We start from the raw sequence: 16409 nt of genomic DNA, 5'->3' as shown, positions 1-16409 counted from the left end.
TGAGAAAGTAAGAGAAGGTCGTGTGAGTGTTAACACGATTTGCTTTAAGTAGAAGGAAACGTGAGGGAATCTATGAGAAACTTCCTGGACTAACTCAGTCTAAAGAAAACCGCAAATCCATGAAATATGCAAGCCAAACGAGCATAAATAGGATGCAGTAAAGATTAAGGCCACATGACGTCATTCTTTAAATAGACTTATACATACATCATACCACTGACTCAAACTCTCCCACAGAGATTGGGAGTAGGACTTTAATCTCTGATAGATCAGCATTACGAGATGACGTCATGTCTGTTTATAGTGAAGGAACCTATTATACCACTTTCAAGGCTGCACATTAGCGTCTCAAACCTGCGGAATTCAATCGGCAATTGTATAATAATATACATTCTGATGTCCAGACCTCTAGCTACAATGACTTACTTTTATCGCAACTCACGTGGCTCAACCTTCGTTTAAACTTAACCCACAGTAAGTTCAAATTTTATATCTGCTTTAGATACCGCCATCGGATCCAACAATAAGCTTTTAAGCGAAATCAGTAATGTCTATTTTTTCAGGCAGACTTGTAAGTCCACAACTATCAAATTAGGATTGTTTTTTTTAAACTTTTAGGACGGAGTTCACTGGGAAACGTACTTCACTAATGCAGCATCGCCTCCAACATCGCTCGGCTACTGCGGCGCCTTAAACTTACAATAACTGTTGTAAATATGAATATCTATAAGTTTTCTTGACAACGTTTCCCCACGAAAATTTGATTAACGGTTCTTAAGGAAGAAATGATGGTTAGACTTCCCCTATAAACGGTCAGTTTTGTGTATTGTACTGTCTTGACGCCTAAATAATTTTATTAAAATTTACATATGGGACTAAATTTCTAAATTAAAAAAAAAATCATCGCACCTAAAAATGGATACTATCATTCGTTTTTTAGCTGAATTTTCAAATAAGTATTTTTAAACAATTTTTTATTTGTTACAGCAACCCTTACTTCGATGGGATATGAAAGTTATTACCTGTAAATGTGCGATGTGTGTATCGTGTAGTTTAAACGGAAATCATTAAAAGCCATTTTCTACGAGTATGTAAATAATTATTTGAAGTAACAGGAAATGCAAACTGTTCTGTAGGCAGCTCAGGCCGTCCTTGACATCGAACGGATGTAACATGTCTAAAACTTTAAAAATAATGAAGTGAAAGTTAAGGTTGTTTAAAAGGAAAACTGCAAAAAGGTAGGATATAAATGGATTAAAAACGAAGACCAAACAACCCGCGCCAAACTTTATTTAAACGGATTTCTTAGTGAAGCACGCTCAAAAGTGTCCATCCAGAGTATTATTCGGTTTTAACTAACACATGCGTTATATATTTTTAGTATGAATAGTCTAACCGACATTCTGAGAGAAGTATATCTCAATCTAACTCTCCGACTATCAAAGAGGTCACTGGAAGTGTGACTGAATAGATCAGCTTCATCGAGATATCTGCTATTTTCTGTACATTGCCAAAAAGGGTTTCCATTTGAACTTGGACATAACATATAGGTCTAACATTTTGAAACCTCAAAGAATATTGATTTCTGTGGGGTCTAGGGGAGCAGTTTCCACACGCTTTCTTGAACGATATCATTTTATTATATAGCGAACATATGTAATATCGAAATTGACTGGTACTATCGACTTCTAAAGTAAACATTCGCCTGTTGTATGTTCACCATTTGAATTTTATTAGAGAAAAGTAAATTCATTGGTAAGATTCAAAATTTCCAAGAAGTAAAAGCTGGATTCTTAAGATAAAGTCCATAAGTATGAAAAAGTGGTTTTTAGAAAATTTTGGGTGTGTAGGTAAACAAAATATTTCAAAAACATAAATCTTTTGAATGTGAAAGTTTACGTTAAGATTTAAGTCCCACCAGAGGACCTGATTGTAACTTAGCGTACGCAGTCTAGGGACTTTTAAACAAAATTTTCGCTCAAATCCATTTTAATGGAGTTTTCTTAATATGTGGCAAATTAAAAATAAGGTATACTGCGACAAAAATTAAAAATGGTGTTAATAAGTTATCTCATCAGCTAAAAAAATACACTGTACCAACAAGGTAAATTCTTTGAGGACCGAACTAAAGTTATAACAGCTGCTTCTGGGAGTGTAGATAAAGATATAAATATTCCTTCAAGGATTTTGATGAAATGGACCAAAACTTCTCCAAGATTAAGTTTGTATAAGAAAAATGTTATACTAGGAAGAAGTAATACTCTAAAATTTAACATATTCTCTTCTGATGCAAAAGTAAAATATAGAAAAAGTCAAATTCAGGATTTGCTAAACATGCAATGAGGTGAGTGTGTAAATGCCAATGCTGCCGCAGATTGGACGGTGTTTGCACACATTAATAACAATAACAAATTTAAAAATTCAATGAAACTGGAAAATTACAAAATAATGAAGCTCTCAAAAGGTCAGGTAACGAACTGAGTGAAAGACGGACTGGATTTCGAACTACAAACCGCATCACTGAAGCGTTTTGTTGAACCTATCTCGCAAAATAATGTTTCCTCCCTCGATTCGTCTTTCGATCTAGTCATCGATTTAATGGGGAAATTTCCAAAGAGAATAAAATCTAATAACTGAAAACATTTGCAATTTTTTAATTTCTTACTTATGTTCTAAGTAATAACATTATTTTTAATGAATTATAGAAACCCTATGCTCTACGGTATTGAAACAAAAATTACCTTAAATCTCTAGGTTCCATTTTCGTAGTATTATTTTCCTTGATTGAAGCGGAATATTTTCTCCAAACTGTTTCTTCGTCCATGTTTAATTTGTGATGCGCGATTTAATAAACCAAAAATAATGATAATAATAATAAATTTCTTTGAAGAGGCGTCAGTTTAAATATTATACCGAGTTACTTGTTCATCTCAGTGTCTTTAAGCACGAACTAATCCCAAACAATCAGTTTCACTACTCCGCACTCTCTAGTCTGCAATCTCTCCCACTACTCTTTGTAATATTTACATCTATTGTCCGGTACTTTATTATAGTAAATAAAAGAAAAAAATACTATAATAAACTGCTATCACAATAGTTTCTGTTCTAAATAAGCCAGAAGTGTCGTTGTTTTGAATTCTCCATAACTCAAAAAACGGATAAAGGTAAAATTTTAAATTTTAGATACCACCAACTGTACGGTGAGACTGGCCAAAATCAGCACCAAGTCACCGGAAGTGATCACTTCAGTGGATCAAAGTTTTTCTCACTTTCACGTCTTGTTAAAGTGTTGCGTGTTACAGATTTCCGATTTAGAAATTTACACCACAACTACTCGTTCCGATGTTCTCAGAAAAAGTGCATTTTTTTTTCTTAACTAGTGAAAGTGAAAAATTTATCATAACTTTGTTTACGTAATTAGTAGTACTGGATGGGTTGCAAAGATGTTCTCTATGAGTGCAGCATGCCTGCATGCCTGCTCTACATAATCTAAATATTAATGTAATAAGACTTCCATAGGCTCAGTGGTTAGTGCACTGGATTCTCAAGCGGAGATCTCGAGTTCGAGCTCTTCTTTGGAGCCCTTTACAGCCAAAAGTCGGATGGTGATCAGACTTCTGTAAGGAGAGAACTCTGTCTTAGAGGTCGGTACTGCACTGCTACGGGTGCCATATTCTTTATTTTTTAAATTTTTTAAGAGACCTTGAACTTAACAGACGTACAAATTTGCTTTTAGAGAAACAGATCAACTTTTTTTTATAGATCCCAGTTGTGGATGCTTCTGTCTGATGAGAAGATTGTAAGATCATACCACTTACAATCAAGCAAGTTAAATGTTTCGTTAAAATTTTTCGTAGGAAAAAATTTTAACGTTAAATGGATGTTTCACTTTATTGACAATTTCCCAAAATGGCTATTGTGATTTGCCTATAACTTCTTGCAAACATTCCGTACACACATTTTATTTTAATCATGTTTCTAGAAAAAAATTTCAATAGCAGTTCTAAACAGTTGGCGTAGGCATTCCAGAAAAATGTCATTTCAGTTTATTGTCAGCTAACTGTATAACCTTGGTAAGAATTAAATGCGTTTCAAACATTCAGAAACCAACTTACAACAATTATATATTTCTAAACTCACAATTTTATTTCAAACTAAAAATATGTGAATAATATTTCATTGTTACTACCTTAATTTTGTAAAACTCATACATTACACTGAAAATTAACCTCACATGAAAGCTTACCTACCCATTCGCTCCCTGAGAATGGACATAAAACTAATGTTTCTAGAATAATACTAAATAAATCTTAAAGAGACGTACATATTCAATCGTACAGGTCAGTAAAATAAAAGCTAATGGCACTTTATAGGAATTCCTAACTCCCTCCTCTCCTAGAACGAGTCTTTATCAAAAACTTGTAAGAGCAACCAGCACACTAAGTTTAAAGAACATCGTAGGAGCCATTTTTGAAAAAAAAAAATCCTAAAAAATAATATCAATTCAGTAAAATGATTCTTCCAGTCGATCGATTTTGTCCAAAACCTTATTGTTGCATTCTCTGCTGGCGCCTAAACAAGAATCAAATTTGAATATTCTGTGATTTTTGAGTTTCGGTGGACAAACACAGACCAATTTGTAAAAATTACTTTTTCGTACTCAAGGAGACTTAAAATAGATATTTTCGGTAAAAATTCCAAATCGAAAATCTGCACGATTACAATACCTCCTACTAGTACAGTAAGAGAAAGTAAGAATGAGTAATCGAGTGATAAAACTACTTCCGGCTACGTACTATCTTCAAACTCGATTTTAGCAAAACATTTAACCCGCTTTAACAGTCTATCTACACAAGATATAAAACGATTAGACAAAAATTTATACAGAAAATGTTAGTCTCCATTCGTAAATTCCATTTTATTCTCTGCTTATCAACTTTAATTAGGTCAAATGAAAGGATATTGGTAATAACAAAAAGGGTCCGCTTACCCTTCACTAAGCACCACGATATCTTAATAGATCTCCCCAAAACTGTCTACTGGTTCTGCTATTGCAGCGAAAGTATTTTGTGAAACGTTACGTTGTAGAGAGCATATAAAATATTGTACCGTACAAAAATATAATGCTGATGCTTCCAAGCAGCAGACTCGAAAAATAACAATTCCGTAGTTATATTTTAAAAGTTTTCTAAGCAATATTTTACTAAGCAAAAATATAAATTGATTCGCTCTGATACAAATGCATTTAGGGCAGAACTAGTTCGCACCAAGTTTGCGGTGATAGCAAATAGTGAAAATATTGATCGAAGAAGTGATACGTATGTTTGAAACATTGAAACACAAAATTTACCCTGCATTTTAATAGAGGAAATTTAAAATGGTCTATCAGTTGAAAAACAAATCTGATGTGAATTCTCACATTGTTTTCTCTTTTAACGATTCCTAATTTTTACTTCAAATTTCTAACATTTCAATAATATTTAATTCTTACCAACATCATACAGTTTGTAATCACGTACATTACTTTACAGTGAATCATCCTCAATCTAATCCCGAGAATTGATCTGAAAAAAATGTCTCAAGTGTAATGCGCGTCATACAATCATAAAATAGAAGGCAAATTCAAATAGCAAACTGATGAATCAATCTTTGATGGCGGAAAATCCGAAACCAGCCCGAAATGTATGTTTTAAAAAACTTAAGTTCTTCTACAAACTAAATCAACAATATGATCTTGCACTGCCGACCTAACCACATTTTCATCAAATTTTCAAAGATTAAACAGGGTTTTGGACGGTGATCGCCTCTAGTTTTGCTTACTTAATCCCAAGTTTTTGCAGATAGTTGTCTAAGAACCTACAGAATTCTTTATTATGTTCTTTACAGTTTCTTCAAAATTACTGAACGAAAAGTTTGTTCACAAAATTGTTTACATTTTACATTTTCTAAGACAAATACATCCTATTCCAAAATTTGGTCAATTCTCTGTATTACAGCTCTTGATAAACTGATCTATTCCTACTTTTCAAAATTATTAATAACCTTGTTGATTGACCCCATATCTTGGAAAAAATAAAGTTCTTTGTCCCATTCAACTACCGAGATCAAAAAGATTCTTCTTTGTCCCCTAGCAGTCCATCAATTAACAGTTGATGAACTCTCCATATCTGGGTAATAATAATAATAATAAAATTAAAAGAATAATAATAATCCAATGAAGGCAGTGAGCTATGAGGTTAGCATACTGGACTCCCACGCGGAGGTCCCGGGTTCGAATCCAGCTGCTGACCCTTAGATTTTCTCTTCCTAGGAGCTTCTTACAGCTCACTGCCCGGTGATGGACAGTGTTGTCTGTAACGAGAGAACACTGTCCGGAGGCCGGCAGTGCACTGAAAAAAGCTCCGGGCGCCAATAATCTGAGATGTTGACGCGCCTTAAATCATTAAAAAATAAAATAAAAATAATAATAATAATCCAATGAACCTCCCGTACCATACTACTATATGTCTCCAACGTGGTTTAATTTGTATTTACCAGCAAACTGTACTCACTTCTCACTTGAGAGTTTGGATGGTAGAAAAAATCCCAACTTTTCAAAGTTGAGAATTATATCGCTAGCCAATAATCATAGCAAATTAATCACGAAAAAAATATCTTGGGATTGTGGTCGAAATTTTTTCTAGTTTGATTCTGGTCCCATTAAGTAAACAGTTTTAATAAGTATTAATATACAAATAATATATTTTGGCTTTTGATTAATTATATTGAATTAGAATTTTTTTGAAAATTTAGATATATTAAGGTTTAATCTGTTATTCTAAGGCTATCTAAATAAACTTTTGATTGAACACTAAAGATTGGAAGAATCTGCGGGATTTCTAATGAATTTAAAAGTTTTGAGATCATCTACAGACAAGAAAAAGTTAACGTCAACTGCAGGATGTCTGATACGATTAACTAAAATTGAAAACAGGAATGAGTTTCTTGAGGAACGCCATATTAGGACTTTACCAGGTTTAGAATGATATTTTATTATTTTTAACATTTGTATTTAATTACACCAGAGCTTATTAATCTATAGGTCGCCACCCCTACCCCTACCAAGGGAGTCGCGAAAGAATTTGGGGGGTCGTGGCAACATCTTTTTACCTGATAAATTAATACACTTATTAACATTTTAGTAGCAAGTATTTTTTTGTTTACTTCAGAGTTCAGGATAATTAGATCCGCCATTAGGATTGTTAATGTTAATTTATTATATGAAAACAATTGTTTAGAATTTTTTTACTATTTTTCCCTCCGTAGGTATTTCGTAAACAATCAACTTATGCAATAAAAATATGAGCTACAAAAATTAATTAATTTTTAACTCAACGGTTTTATTCCGACAAAATTCTTCAGTCAAATCAAAATTAGGCACATCATAATTGAAATAAAAATATTCTGCAATCATTCATTAACCGTAGTGGTTGGTGAAACGTAAAATAAATCTTCAAAATAATTTAATATAGTTTTTACATAAATTCATTCTTTACTAAATACCTACGTAGGAAAAAATAGTGAAAACTTGTAGAGTACATTTTTAGAGTAAAAAATTGGCCTAAAAAGTGTTAATGGTGGATCATGGATATGGTATGTGGGCGTGTAATTGGGCGTGGTTTACCACTACCTACCTTCAATTCTATTGGCCAGTATACACGCCCACTAGTCCCTTGTTCGATCCGCCATTAGGCAACATTTATCACTAAAGGCACGGGAAGAATTTACAGGACTTTCTCCTGATGCTAGACTTATACTTGTATTTCCCAATTGTTTGGATTGGACTTGAAAAAGAATATCCAACAATCTCTGACGAAGCATTGAATGTTCTTTTGCCATTTGCCTCCACATACAAATGTGAATCATAATTTTCAACTTTAAAGTCAATAAAAACAATGTATCGTTCCAATATAAAAAATATTGAAAATGCTGTGAGACCTTCAAAAACAATTATTTATATATTTTGTGCAAATTAAGTTACAAAAAAAAAAATTACAACAAAAATAATAAAAAAAACAATAATACTTTTTCTTTTTTTTCAAGCTAATCTATGCACTTAGACTATGGATAAAATCCGTCTGTCAAGTCTGTATTTTAGAGAAAGTGTTTTTAAATAAATACCATATAAAAAACAATAAACAATTAATTAATTATCTTAGATTAAATAATAATTATGTAATACATTATTAATAATAATGATAAATTAACGCTTTCTTTTTCTTTTCTTCCCTATTTTTATCTTATTTTTTAATATAACAAAAATTAAAAGGTGGTCGCAAAAAGTTTAAGAAGCACTGAAATTACATAAATATAAATTCAACTACTTCAGCTTCATTCCGATGACCCCATAATGTCTTAATTTTTACCTATTTTTGGCTAAGTTTTTTTCGCTGTCTACTAAACCTGTGTTGTGGATAAAATAAAAAGAAATAGAAGCCTTATAAATGAGGATATGCCTTTTATATCAAAGAAAATTTGGAAATTTTAACCTTTACAGGAAAAGAGGATAAAATTTTCATAGTTGTGTGCATTTCAACATTATGCTTTTTAGTGCGGTTTTTTATTAACAACGCTTACACAACCTACGGGACAGTTTTAAACTAACAGTAAGGCCATTCAGAGTGGTCCCCAGCGACATGAAGTGCCCACATGGCAGAAAGGAGGCTCAGCCCGTAACTGAGGTGTATAAAATTTCAAAGTTTGAATGATTTGCCAGAGGTTTATTTATTTTTTCAATTTTCAATAATTTTTTTTACAGGCTTCTCTTAATAAAATCCTTAACATTCAGACAATCCAAATTTGAAATTAAAGAATACTGAAGAAGAAGTTTTGAAAAAATATTTTAAAGAATATTATTTTTATACCCTACTTTAAATGCTAAGCAGTATGTTTTTTAAAAACATTATTATTTCAAACTGTTATTAAAAAATAAGTAAAATGTATTTTAAAAAAGGATGAAATAGAGAATTACTAAACCAGAAATTCGTAAATTTTGTCGCAGAAAATTTGTTGTAGAATGTTGAAATGTAGAAAAAAGGAAACATTAAAATGCGATTTTCATTAATAATATCTGTTTTTAAAAAGTATTTTTCTAGTAAGTTTATTTGTAAATAAGAAATATTTGTAATAAAAACAAACAAATTTGTTGTAATATGTAGACAGAATTTCGACATCCTCAGTAGGTGATAGATGGTGGGTGATATAATAAAGATGATTTATGAAGTTTATTTGAAGGTGTTTACTAAGATATTTACTATTTTAAATACAATCCCCCACTTTTCATAGTTCTGTTAAAAATCATTTTTAAAAATCAAAAAAGCTTAGGCATGTCAGATATTCCATAAAGAATCTTAGCTAACGAAAACAAATGAAAACCAAGTTGTATGTATTCTCTCACATATGTATTTCATTTATATTTTAATTCACATTTGGTTTTAACTACTTTTATTTAAAAAAAAGAGTTGTGACTCACGGTTTGGTATGGACTTTAATAGGTTCCTTATCCAGCGAACTGGAATTCGTCACGCTCTGCAGAACGTTCAAACAACGGGAAAAGGGCATTGTTCTGTACTTGATGACTCATCCATGTACGTCGTGCTTGGTATCTGTTCCACGATTTCCCACAACACAATAATTGCCTTCAATACAGGGACTTATTTAATTCAGTAAACTGACGTGAACTGTCTTCCCTAGAATCTCCATGGAAGTAATTATTAGAGTTTAAAGGTTAAAACAAATCTACTCAATTATTTACACAGAAAATCACTGAAAATGTACTCAATGAAATGAGTACTACTTTATCTTTATCGTTTTTACCAAATGTTGAACAAGGGCTTTCATACATTTTTAGGGAAAAAATATGGAGTATGGAATATGAATAATAAACTAACTTTTATACATAGCTATTCTTACCTAGTAACATCATTAGCAAACGGAAAAAAAATCCATTAATTAAAGCAATCTTCAAAGTGAATTTAAAACAATATTACATCATTAACCTTTGCTCGTCATTTACTGCATTTTCTCAAGTAAAGAATGATTATGTTTTACCTAACACATTCCCATTTTCTAAGAAAACCTAGGCTTTCCGTTCGTCCGTGAAATGTTCATTGCAGCAAGAATGCTGCAGAAGAACTAACTCTACTTCTATTCATCCATTTATACCAATAATCATTCGAACGATTCGTATTAAATTTCTGCAGCAGATGTTGCTTTTAACTTTTCTTTCTCTGTAGTTGCCTCATACAAGAGCTTCACCTCATCAAAAGTTCAGTTTCATTGATTTTTGTATTTGGGCAGACCTTTTTAATAGTTGAACAATTTTATAACTGAGACTAGCTTCTGGATTCTTCAATAAAATCACTATTCTCCCAAAATGTCAGTATTATCAAATGATAAGATAATTTTATAACTAATAACTAATATCGATTTCCCAGAAAATTACATTTTCTATGTTTAAGATAGGGAATTTGAAAAACAAATCCATAATTTACGGATTAATTCTGCATCTCAAAGAGATAAATTAGGATAAAAGCGCACAATATTGTAAAAACGGATAATCCAGAAAAATGGGGACATACAGGAATCCTAAACATTGTTAACAGAACAAAATTTCTAATTGGAACTTCCAAACTAGCTTGCGTTTTCCAATTAAGCTGATCCCCACAGTCGGTCATACAATATCTTAACACTTTTCCGGAACTCAATCACATTAAAAGATGTTTTACTTAATCTGAATATTGTCCTTTTTTAAGGTTGTTTAGAGGCATACTCTAATTGTACTTACATTATGTACTACAATGATTTATTGCACAGTGCATTGTTTTGGGGTACTTTAAACACATTCTGTATTTACATAGATAAATACTGTAATTAGATATTGACTAATAAAGTCACCAAAATATAATTTAAAACGCGAAAAATTTCAACAACAGATGGGGTCTCCCAGTGCCTTAAATTGCACACTTAGAAACCCACCTGGTTGTTTCAAAGACGATATAGTTTAGGTAAAGATCTGTACATTGTACTCATGGAAATGCTTTAGATTGCAAATCAAAAGTTTATAAGAACTCAATATTATACGGACTACATACATTGTCCAAACTTGGTGAACTATGAAGCTTGCTATAGATGGACTTAATATTTTATAATGTAAGAACCGTTCCTTGATTGATAAAACACTTCACATGGTGAACTTTAGGTTGTGATTCTCTATGAAACTACACAGGTGCTAGATCTGTACCTTTGACTAACTTAATACATACATGGTAGAACTGAGATTCATTCTCATGGGACACTTCAGAGAACGAGCTTAAGTTTGAAGATATAGTTTCATTTTATCTTATACTGTTAGTTCATACGTATATAACAAACACATCAGAGGCAAGCAATTTAAATTTAATTTTAAAATATATTTTACTCACCTAATTTTGATGTGCTTCAATTTGAATTTATTCAGAGATTTTGCCCTAAACAGGTTTCTTAAACTGGTACTCCAATTTCTTGTAGTGTCTCTTATTTGTCTGTTGTTTGTAGTGGAGTTTTGTACATTTTGATTCATGAACTTTTGGAAATTTTTCAGCCAGAATTTCATTTAAAAAAAATAATTACGTTGAAAATAGTTTTTGATATAAAACAGACACTGCTGTCAAAGAAAAGGTTTAGTTTATTTTAAACCAATTAAATTAACTTTTCCTGGTGGTAAATTGAATCCCATCAATGAACTCACAGACAAAACTATTTTTTTTTGTGGGCATCACTGTTTAATGGTTGTTGTGTGGCTGCCCTGGGCAATACATAAACAGTATTTTCCTTTGCCAACGAAAATAACCGAATCTAAACGATTATACACGAAAGACCAATTTTCAGTAAAATGCACGGGTTCGACTGCATCTAATGCTGGCGGTCTTCATCTGCATTTTTTTTTGATATTTTTTCGAGAATGGCTTTTAAGATTTTCCTCAAATCAACCCGTAATGTGCGGGTTAACTGACCTTTAAATTTTAGTATCTTCTTAACAAAAACTTACAGTTTAAAAAGTTAAGTATAAGGGTTGATTAAACGCCAAAAGGTACACAGATCAGCAAGTATGTACCCGAAATTTCATTCATACTTCTAGTATCATATTTTTTTGAATTTATTAGATGTCACAGACCCTTATGCTGGTCATTTTATCACTCATAACTAAGGAACGGATTTTTATGTATTTGACAATGCCAAATATTTAATTAAAATATGCATTTATTTTCGTCAATTATGTGGAAAATATGTGATTTTCTATATTTTCTAGCATATTTAAGTAAAATGGACATTTTTTTTTTATGAAAATGGATTTTTTTTGGGGGGGCAAGTAATAATTATTTATACAAGAAAAGAACATTTTTACCATTTATAATAATTTATTAGGAACAAAATAATTTGTTTTTACAAGTTATAATGATTTATACAACAAAGAACATTTTTACTATTTTTAAAAAGATGTGTTAAATTTTCAATTTTGAAAACTTCACTCTTCGAAATTGTTTGCAGCCACATGAAATTTCAAATGTTGGAACGTAAAGTGACGACGATCTGGGCGTAAGATGGACTTGTAACGACTAAAAGATCGTTCAACATCTACAGATGTTATAGGTGCCTTGCTGAAAGAAGTTATCTCGTTGGTTGTAAAGGGTACACGATGTTCTGAGGTGACTTCTGTTCCACTGATAATATCAGAAATCTGGCAGATGGTCTCCCACCCTTTGTTCTTGCTCAGTACTTCTACCAGTTTTGATCTGATCAGATCTCCCTTACTCCCAGGTATTCCTTCCACCTTTTCGATGACTTTTTTAACGTTGGACACGTTTTCTGTCAGTCGAACATTTTGGGACTCAAGTTGGGTAATGGCTTGTGCAAGAAATACGCAATTGTCAGAAATGAATGCAAGGTCGTTCCTTAAATTAGGTTTTTCGAATAAAGACTTGGCTGTATTTATCGCTACTGCTTCGTCTTCGAGATGTGAAAGGACATTCTTGATTTTATTGTAGTTTTCATAGTAATACTGAGCTGCTTCCAGCCAAGTACCCCATCTTGTCAATATTGGTTCTGGTGGAAGGCACAAGTCTGGATAGAGATCTTTTAGCATTTTAATGCGACTTGGTGCTTTTAAGAACACTTTTTTAACCGAGGAGATTAAGGAATCTACGTCACTGAATAAAGATCGGACAGTTTCTGCTACTCGATGCAAGGCATGAGCAATACACGTCACATGAATTATCTTAGGATAAAATACCTGAATAGATTGCCCAGCCTTGACCATGTTGGGGGCAGCATCAGAGAGAAACAAAAGAACTTTTTCGTTCAAAACTCCACTGGGCCATAGGATATGCATTGAGGCATCGAAGAATCGTGAAATGGTGGAATGATTGCATTTTTCGAGAACCTCACAGTTCAAAAGGAATGGCTTTGAATCCACATCAGCATCACTGTCAAGTTTTCCAATAACTGCATTGGCAATATACCTGCCCTCAACGTCAGTGGTTTCATCAATTGACACCCAAATCGGTCCATCTTTGATATGTTCTCGAATTTTGGTTAGCGTATCTTTATAGATTATCTTCCAGGTAGTTTTTCCGCAGAGTGCTCTCGTCAGGCATTTTTTTCCCAATATAGGTCTCTAAGAATCCTTTGAAATGAGGATTTTTAAGTTTGTGGAAAGGGATATCTGCTCTAACCAAAGCCCGACACAGATCTGTACTCAGAGTAGACTTACTTGATGATGGAGATGTAAGGAAGGCTTGATAGGACGTCCTCTCTTTCTTTCTGTTTTTATTCTCTATGTGCGATCCGGTGGCAATATGTTGGGTGACTTGGGAACGTTGAGAGCAAGAAACGCGCTTGTCACAAGCTGTGCAGTACAAAATGTCTCCATCACTTCGAAAAAGTACTGCTGGAAACTCGCGAAGATATTTAGCAACCAGTTGTTTGTTTGAGGCCGATGTTCGTGGCATTTCACCCAAAAAAGAATACACTAAACGAAATGAACTTCAACGAACGAGCTGAAAGTACAGACAACGTCAGACAACTTCAAAGAACTAACAAGTGGCCGTCACTGTTTAGCAGCATTCTGTGTAAATTACAATAACCATTGTACCCACTGTGATTCACAGCCCTACAGTCTGTGGTTCACAGTTCCTGTCAACCACCTCCCAATTATGAAAATATGCCCAAAATGAAAAATATGTACATATTTTGATTAAATATGTAGAAATATTTATTTATTTTAATCAAATATGTATAAATATGCGATAACATCCAAATATGTGGAAATATGTGAAATAGAAGTAGACTCAAACGGCTTAAAAAGTGTCAGTATGAATACTTCTAGTTGAAAAACGTCTGTAAATTGCCTAGAAAAAAATATGTAAATACATACGAATCCGTTCCCTACTCATAACTGTTTTTCTGTTTGAATAATAAAAGATGTATCTCATCATCACAGTTAGTATTAAAAAGACACTTAATTTTAACTCTATTCCAAATTATTCTCGTAATTTATTCTGAATAATCACATTCATTTCCACATTATAAAGACAAAGGGAAAGTTGGAGTTAAACTTTTACCGTTGTAATTTGAATTAGTTTAAACGAAATTTCAGTCTTGAATTCGTCTTACGTGTGCACAAATTACATAGTTAATGACAAAAAAATGAATGTTTTGTTTTTGAGATAGTGTGTCCTACCGGACAGTTTTAATAAATGTTTAAATGTTGCGCAGTAAATGAAACTCGCGTGTTTGTTGAAACTAAGTTTTTTTTTATTTCATATTTTAATCCTTTGTTTTATCAGAACATTTCACCACTGAAGAGGTTTAAAGTAGCCCTTACGGGAAGCATCCGTCCAACTAAATAGTATTTCTTCAAATCTCTTAGTACTTAGAAATACATACAAAAATACAAATCTATTGGTTAGAAGTACTCGGATTTTTGTGAGATTATTGTTGCCTTTTAGGTTACTTTACTCATTCTTGGGAATACCTTTTTTCATGCTTTGAACACTTTAACGTAGGTTTTCTTATTTCGGCACCTGGTGCTGATTTCATTTCTGCTACGGGTTTACTTTTAGCGTAAACCGCATGAGAAATTAAACAAAGTAAAAGTGTCATTTTAAAATTCTTTAGATCATATCTTTTGAAATTTTTTTACTCTTTTATGGATGTTATATTGCAGTAGTTTCCTTCTTCATAATTGTTTGTACATTAATTTTTACATTTAGTTACACAATCATTCAAGTATATATATGTATATGGTAAGTGGACTCATTGCAAAAAAGTGAATCAGAATGAATCGGACATTAGGCAGACAGGCTTGTGACATATACTCTTAAAACATTTTTACTCATTTTGCAAATCTCAACGAGAGTAACAGTTACATCGATCTCGATATTAAAAAGATCTCGGAAGTCTATGGCTAAGCTATCTGACAGTACGAAAAGCTGGCTAATTTTAAAACATATGTTTCAGATTAACGAGGCCAGTGTCTCAACATATAACTCGATGTTATCTGTGGTAGGCAAAGAAGACACATATAGACTTTATTTCCTCTGAATTTCTAAGTGACTTTAGTTCAATGCCCTAAAGAACAACTGAACGGGCAATGCTTCTAAATAAGCCTAATATGGGACACTGAGGTACTTGCTAATGCACAAGCTGCACCACTGGCAAAGACTGATTTCGCAATCAAGTTCTAACCAGCTAAGTTTATACCTGAACTCGAGAAAATAAACTTGGCCACCGTAGCCAAGAGGATAGTGGCGTGACCTGCAAATCTAATAAGTTTTGTGGTACTGGGTTTGATTCCCAGTTTAGGCCTTGCATTTTATTTAACCAATGTTTAATATGATAAGAACTAAATCGTAAAATATGTTTGCTAATCGCCTCCGTCCTCGACATCTAATTGGTAGTTGGAAGTAGTAAAGTCCGCCTGAAAAAATAGTACGCATTACTTTACCTTCTTTTCAGTCCTTTTTTTTTTTGCGCATCAACAGCTGAGGTTATTAGCGCTCGGAGCTTTTTCCAGTGCACTGCCGGCCTCCGGACAGTGTTCTCTCGTTACAGTCAGTCCCTTATATTGAGTATTGTAAAGAATTTCGATAATCAGTAATTAGTAAATTATTTTAGGAAAATGGTGGAAGAAATTAGCAAAATATTTAAATATAACACATCAAGCTTTCTCGAACGTTTCTGAATGGCTGAAATTATGAGTTAAAAGTACGAGCATGAACGAAATTTTGAGTACTTCCTGATTTGTACACCTTTTGTCGTTTAATCAACCCTTATACTTAACTTTTAAAACTCTTAAGTTTTTGTTGAGGATTATACATCGATATATCTGC

General features: G+C 32.7%; 1 protein-coding gene and 1 long non-coding RNA gene across 6 annotated transcripts in view; one reads left to right on the top strand and one right to left on the bottom strand.

Annotated features, from left to right (window-relative positions):
- Window positions 1–11614, bottom strand: part of stac (C2 and C2B_Munc13-like domain-containing protein staccato) — a 37949-nt gene extending 26335 nt beyond the window's left edge. For 2 of the 5 annotated variants that reach the window (XM_074138050.1, XM_074138055.1), the window contains exon 1: window positions 11463–11614. In XM_074138050.1, the coding sequence (XP_073994151.1) occupies window positions 11463–11599 (137 nt within the window). In that variant the 5' untranslated portion in view covers window positions 11600–11614. Of the gene's footprint in view, window positions 1–1022; window positions 1094–2741; window positions 2999–11462 lie in introns of those variants that run through there. The other 3 variants (XM_074138057.1, XM_074138053.1, XM_074138054.1) reach the window with 3 other exon arrangements.
- LOC141459238 (uncharacterized) lies at window positions 335–5648 on the top strand. Its single transcript, XR_012461427.1, has 3 exons — window positions 335–474; window positions 619–710; window positions 5532–5648. It is a non-coding gene; the product is annotated as an uncharacterized lncRNA (long non-coding RNA).
- Window positions 11615–16409: the final 4795 nt, after the last annotated feature.

Source organism: Rhodnius prolixus, unplaced genomic scaffold (genome assembly GCF_049639745.1).
Source record: "Rhodnius prolixus isolate KJV_2025 unplaced genomic scaffold, Rpr scaffold_11, whole genome shotgun sequence".
NCBI classification, from domain to species: domain Eukaryota; kingdom Metazoa; phylum Arthropoda; class Insecta; order Hemiptera; family Reduviidae; genus Rhodnius; species Rhodnius prolixus.
This window is presented reverse-complemented; position numbering and strand designations above follow the sequence as displayed.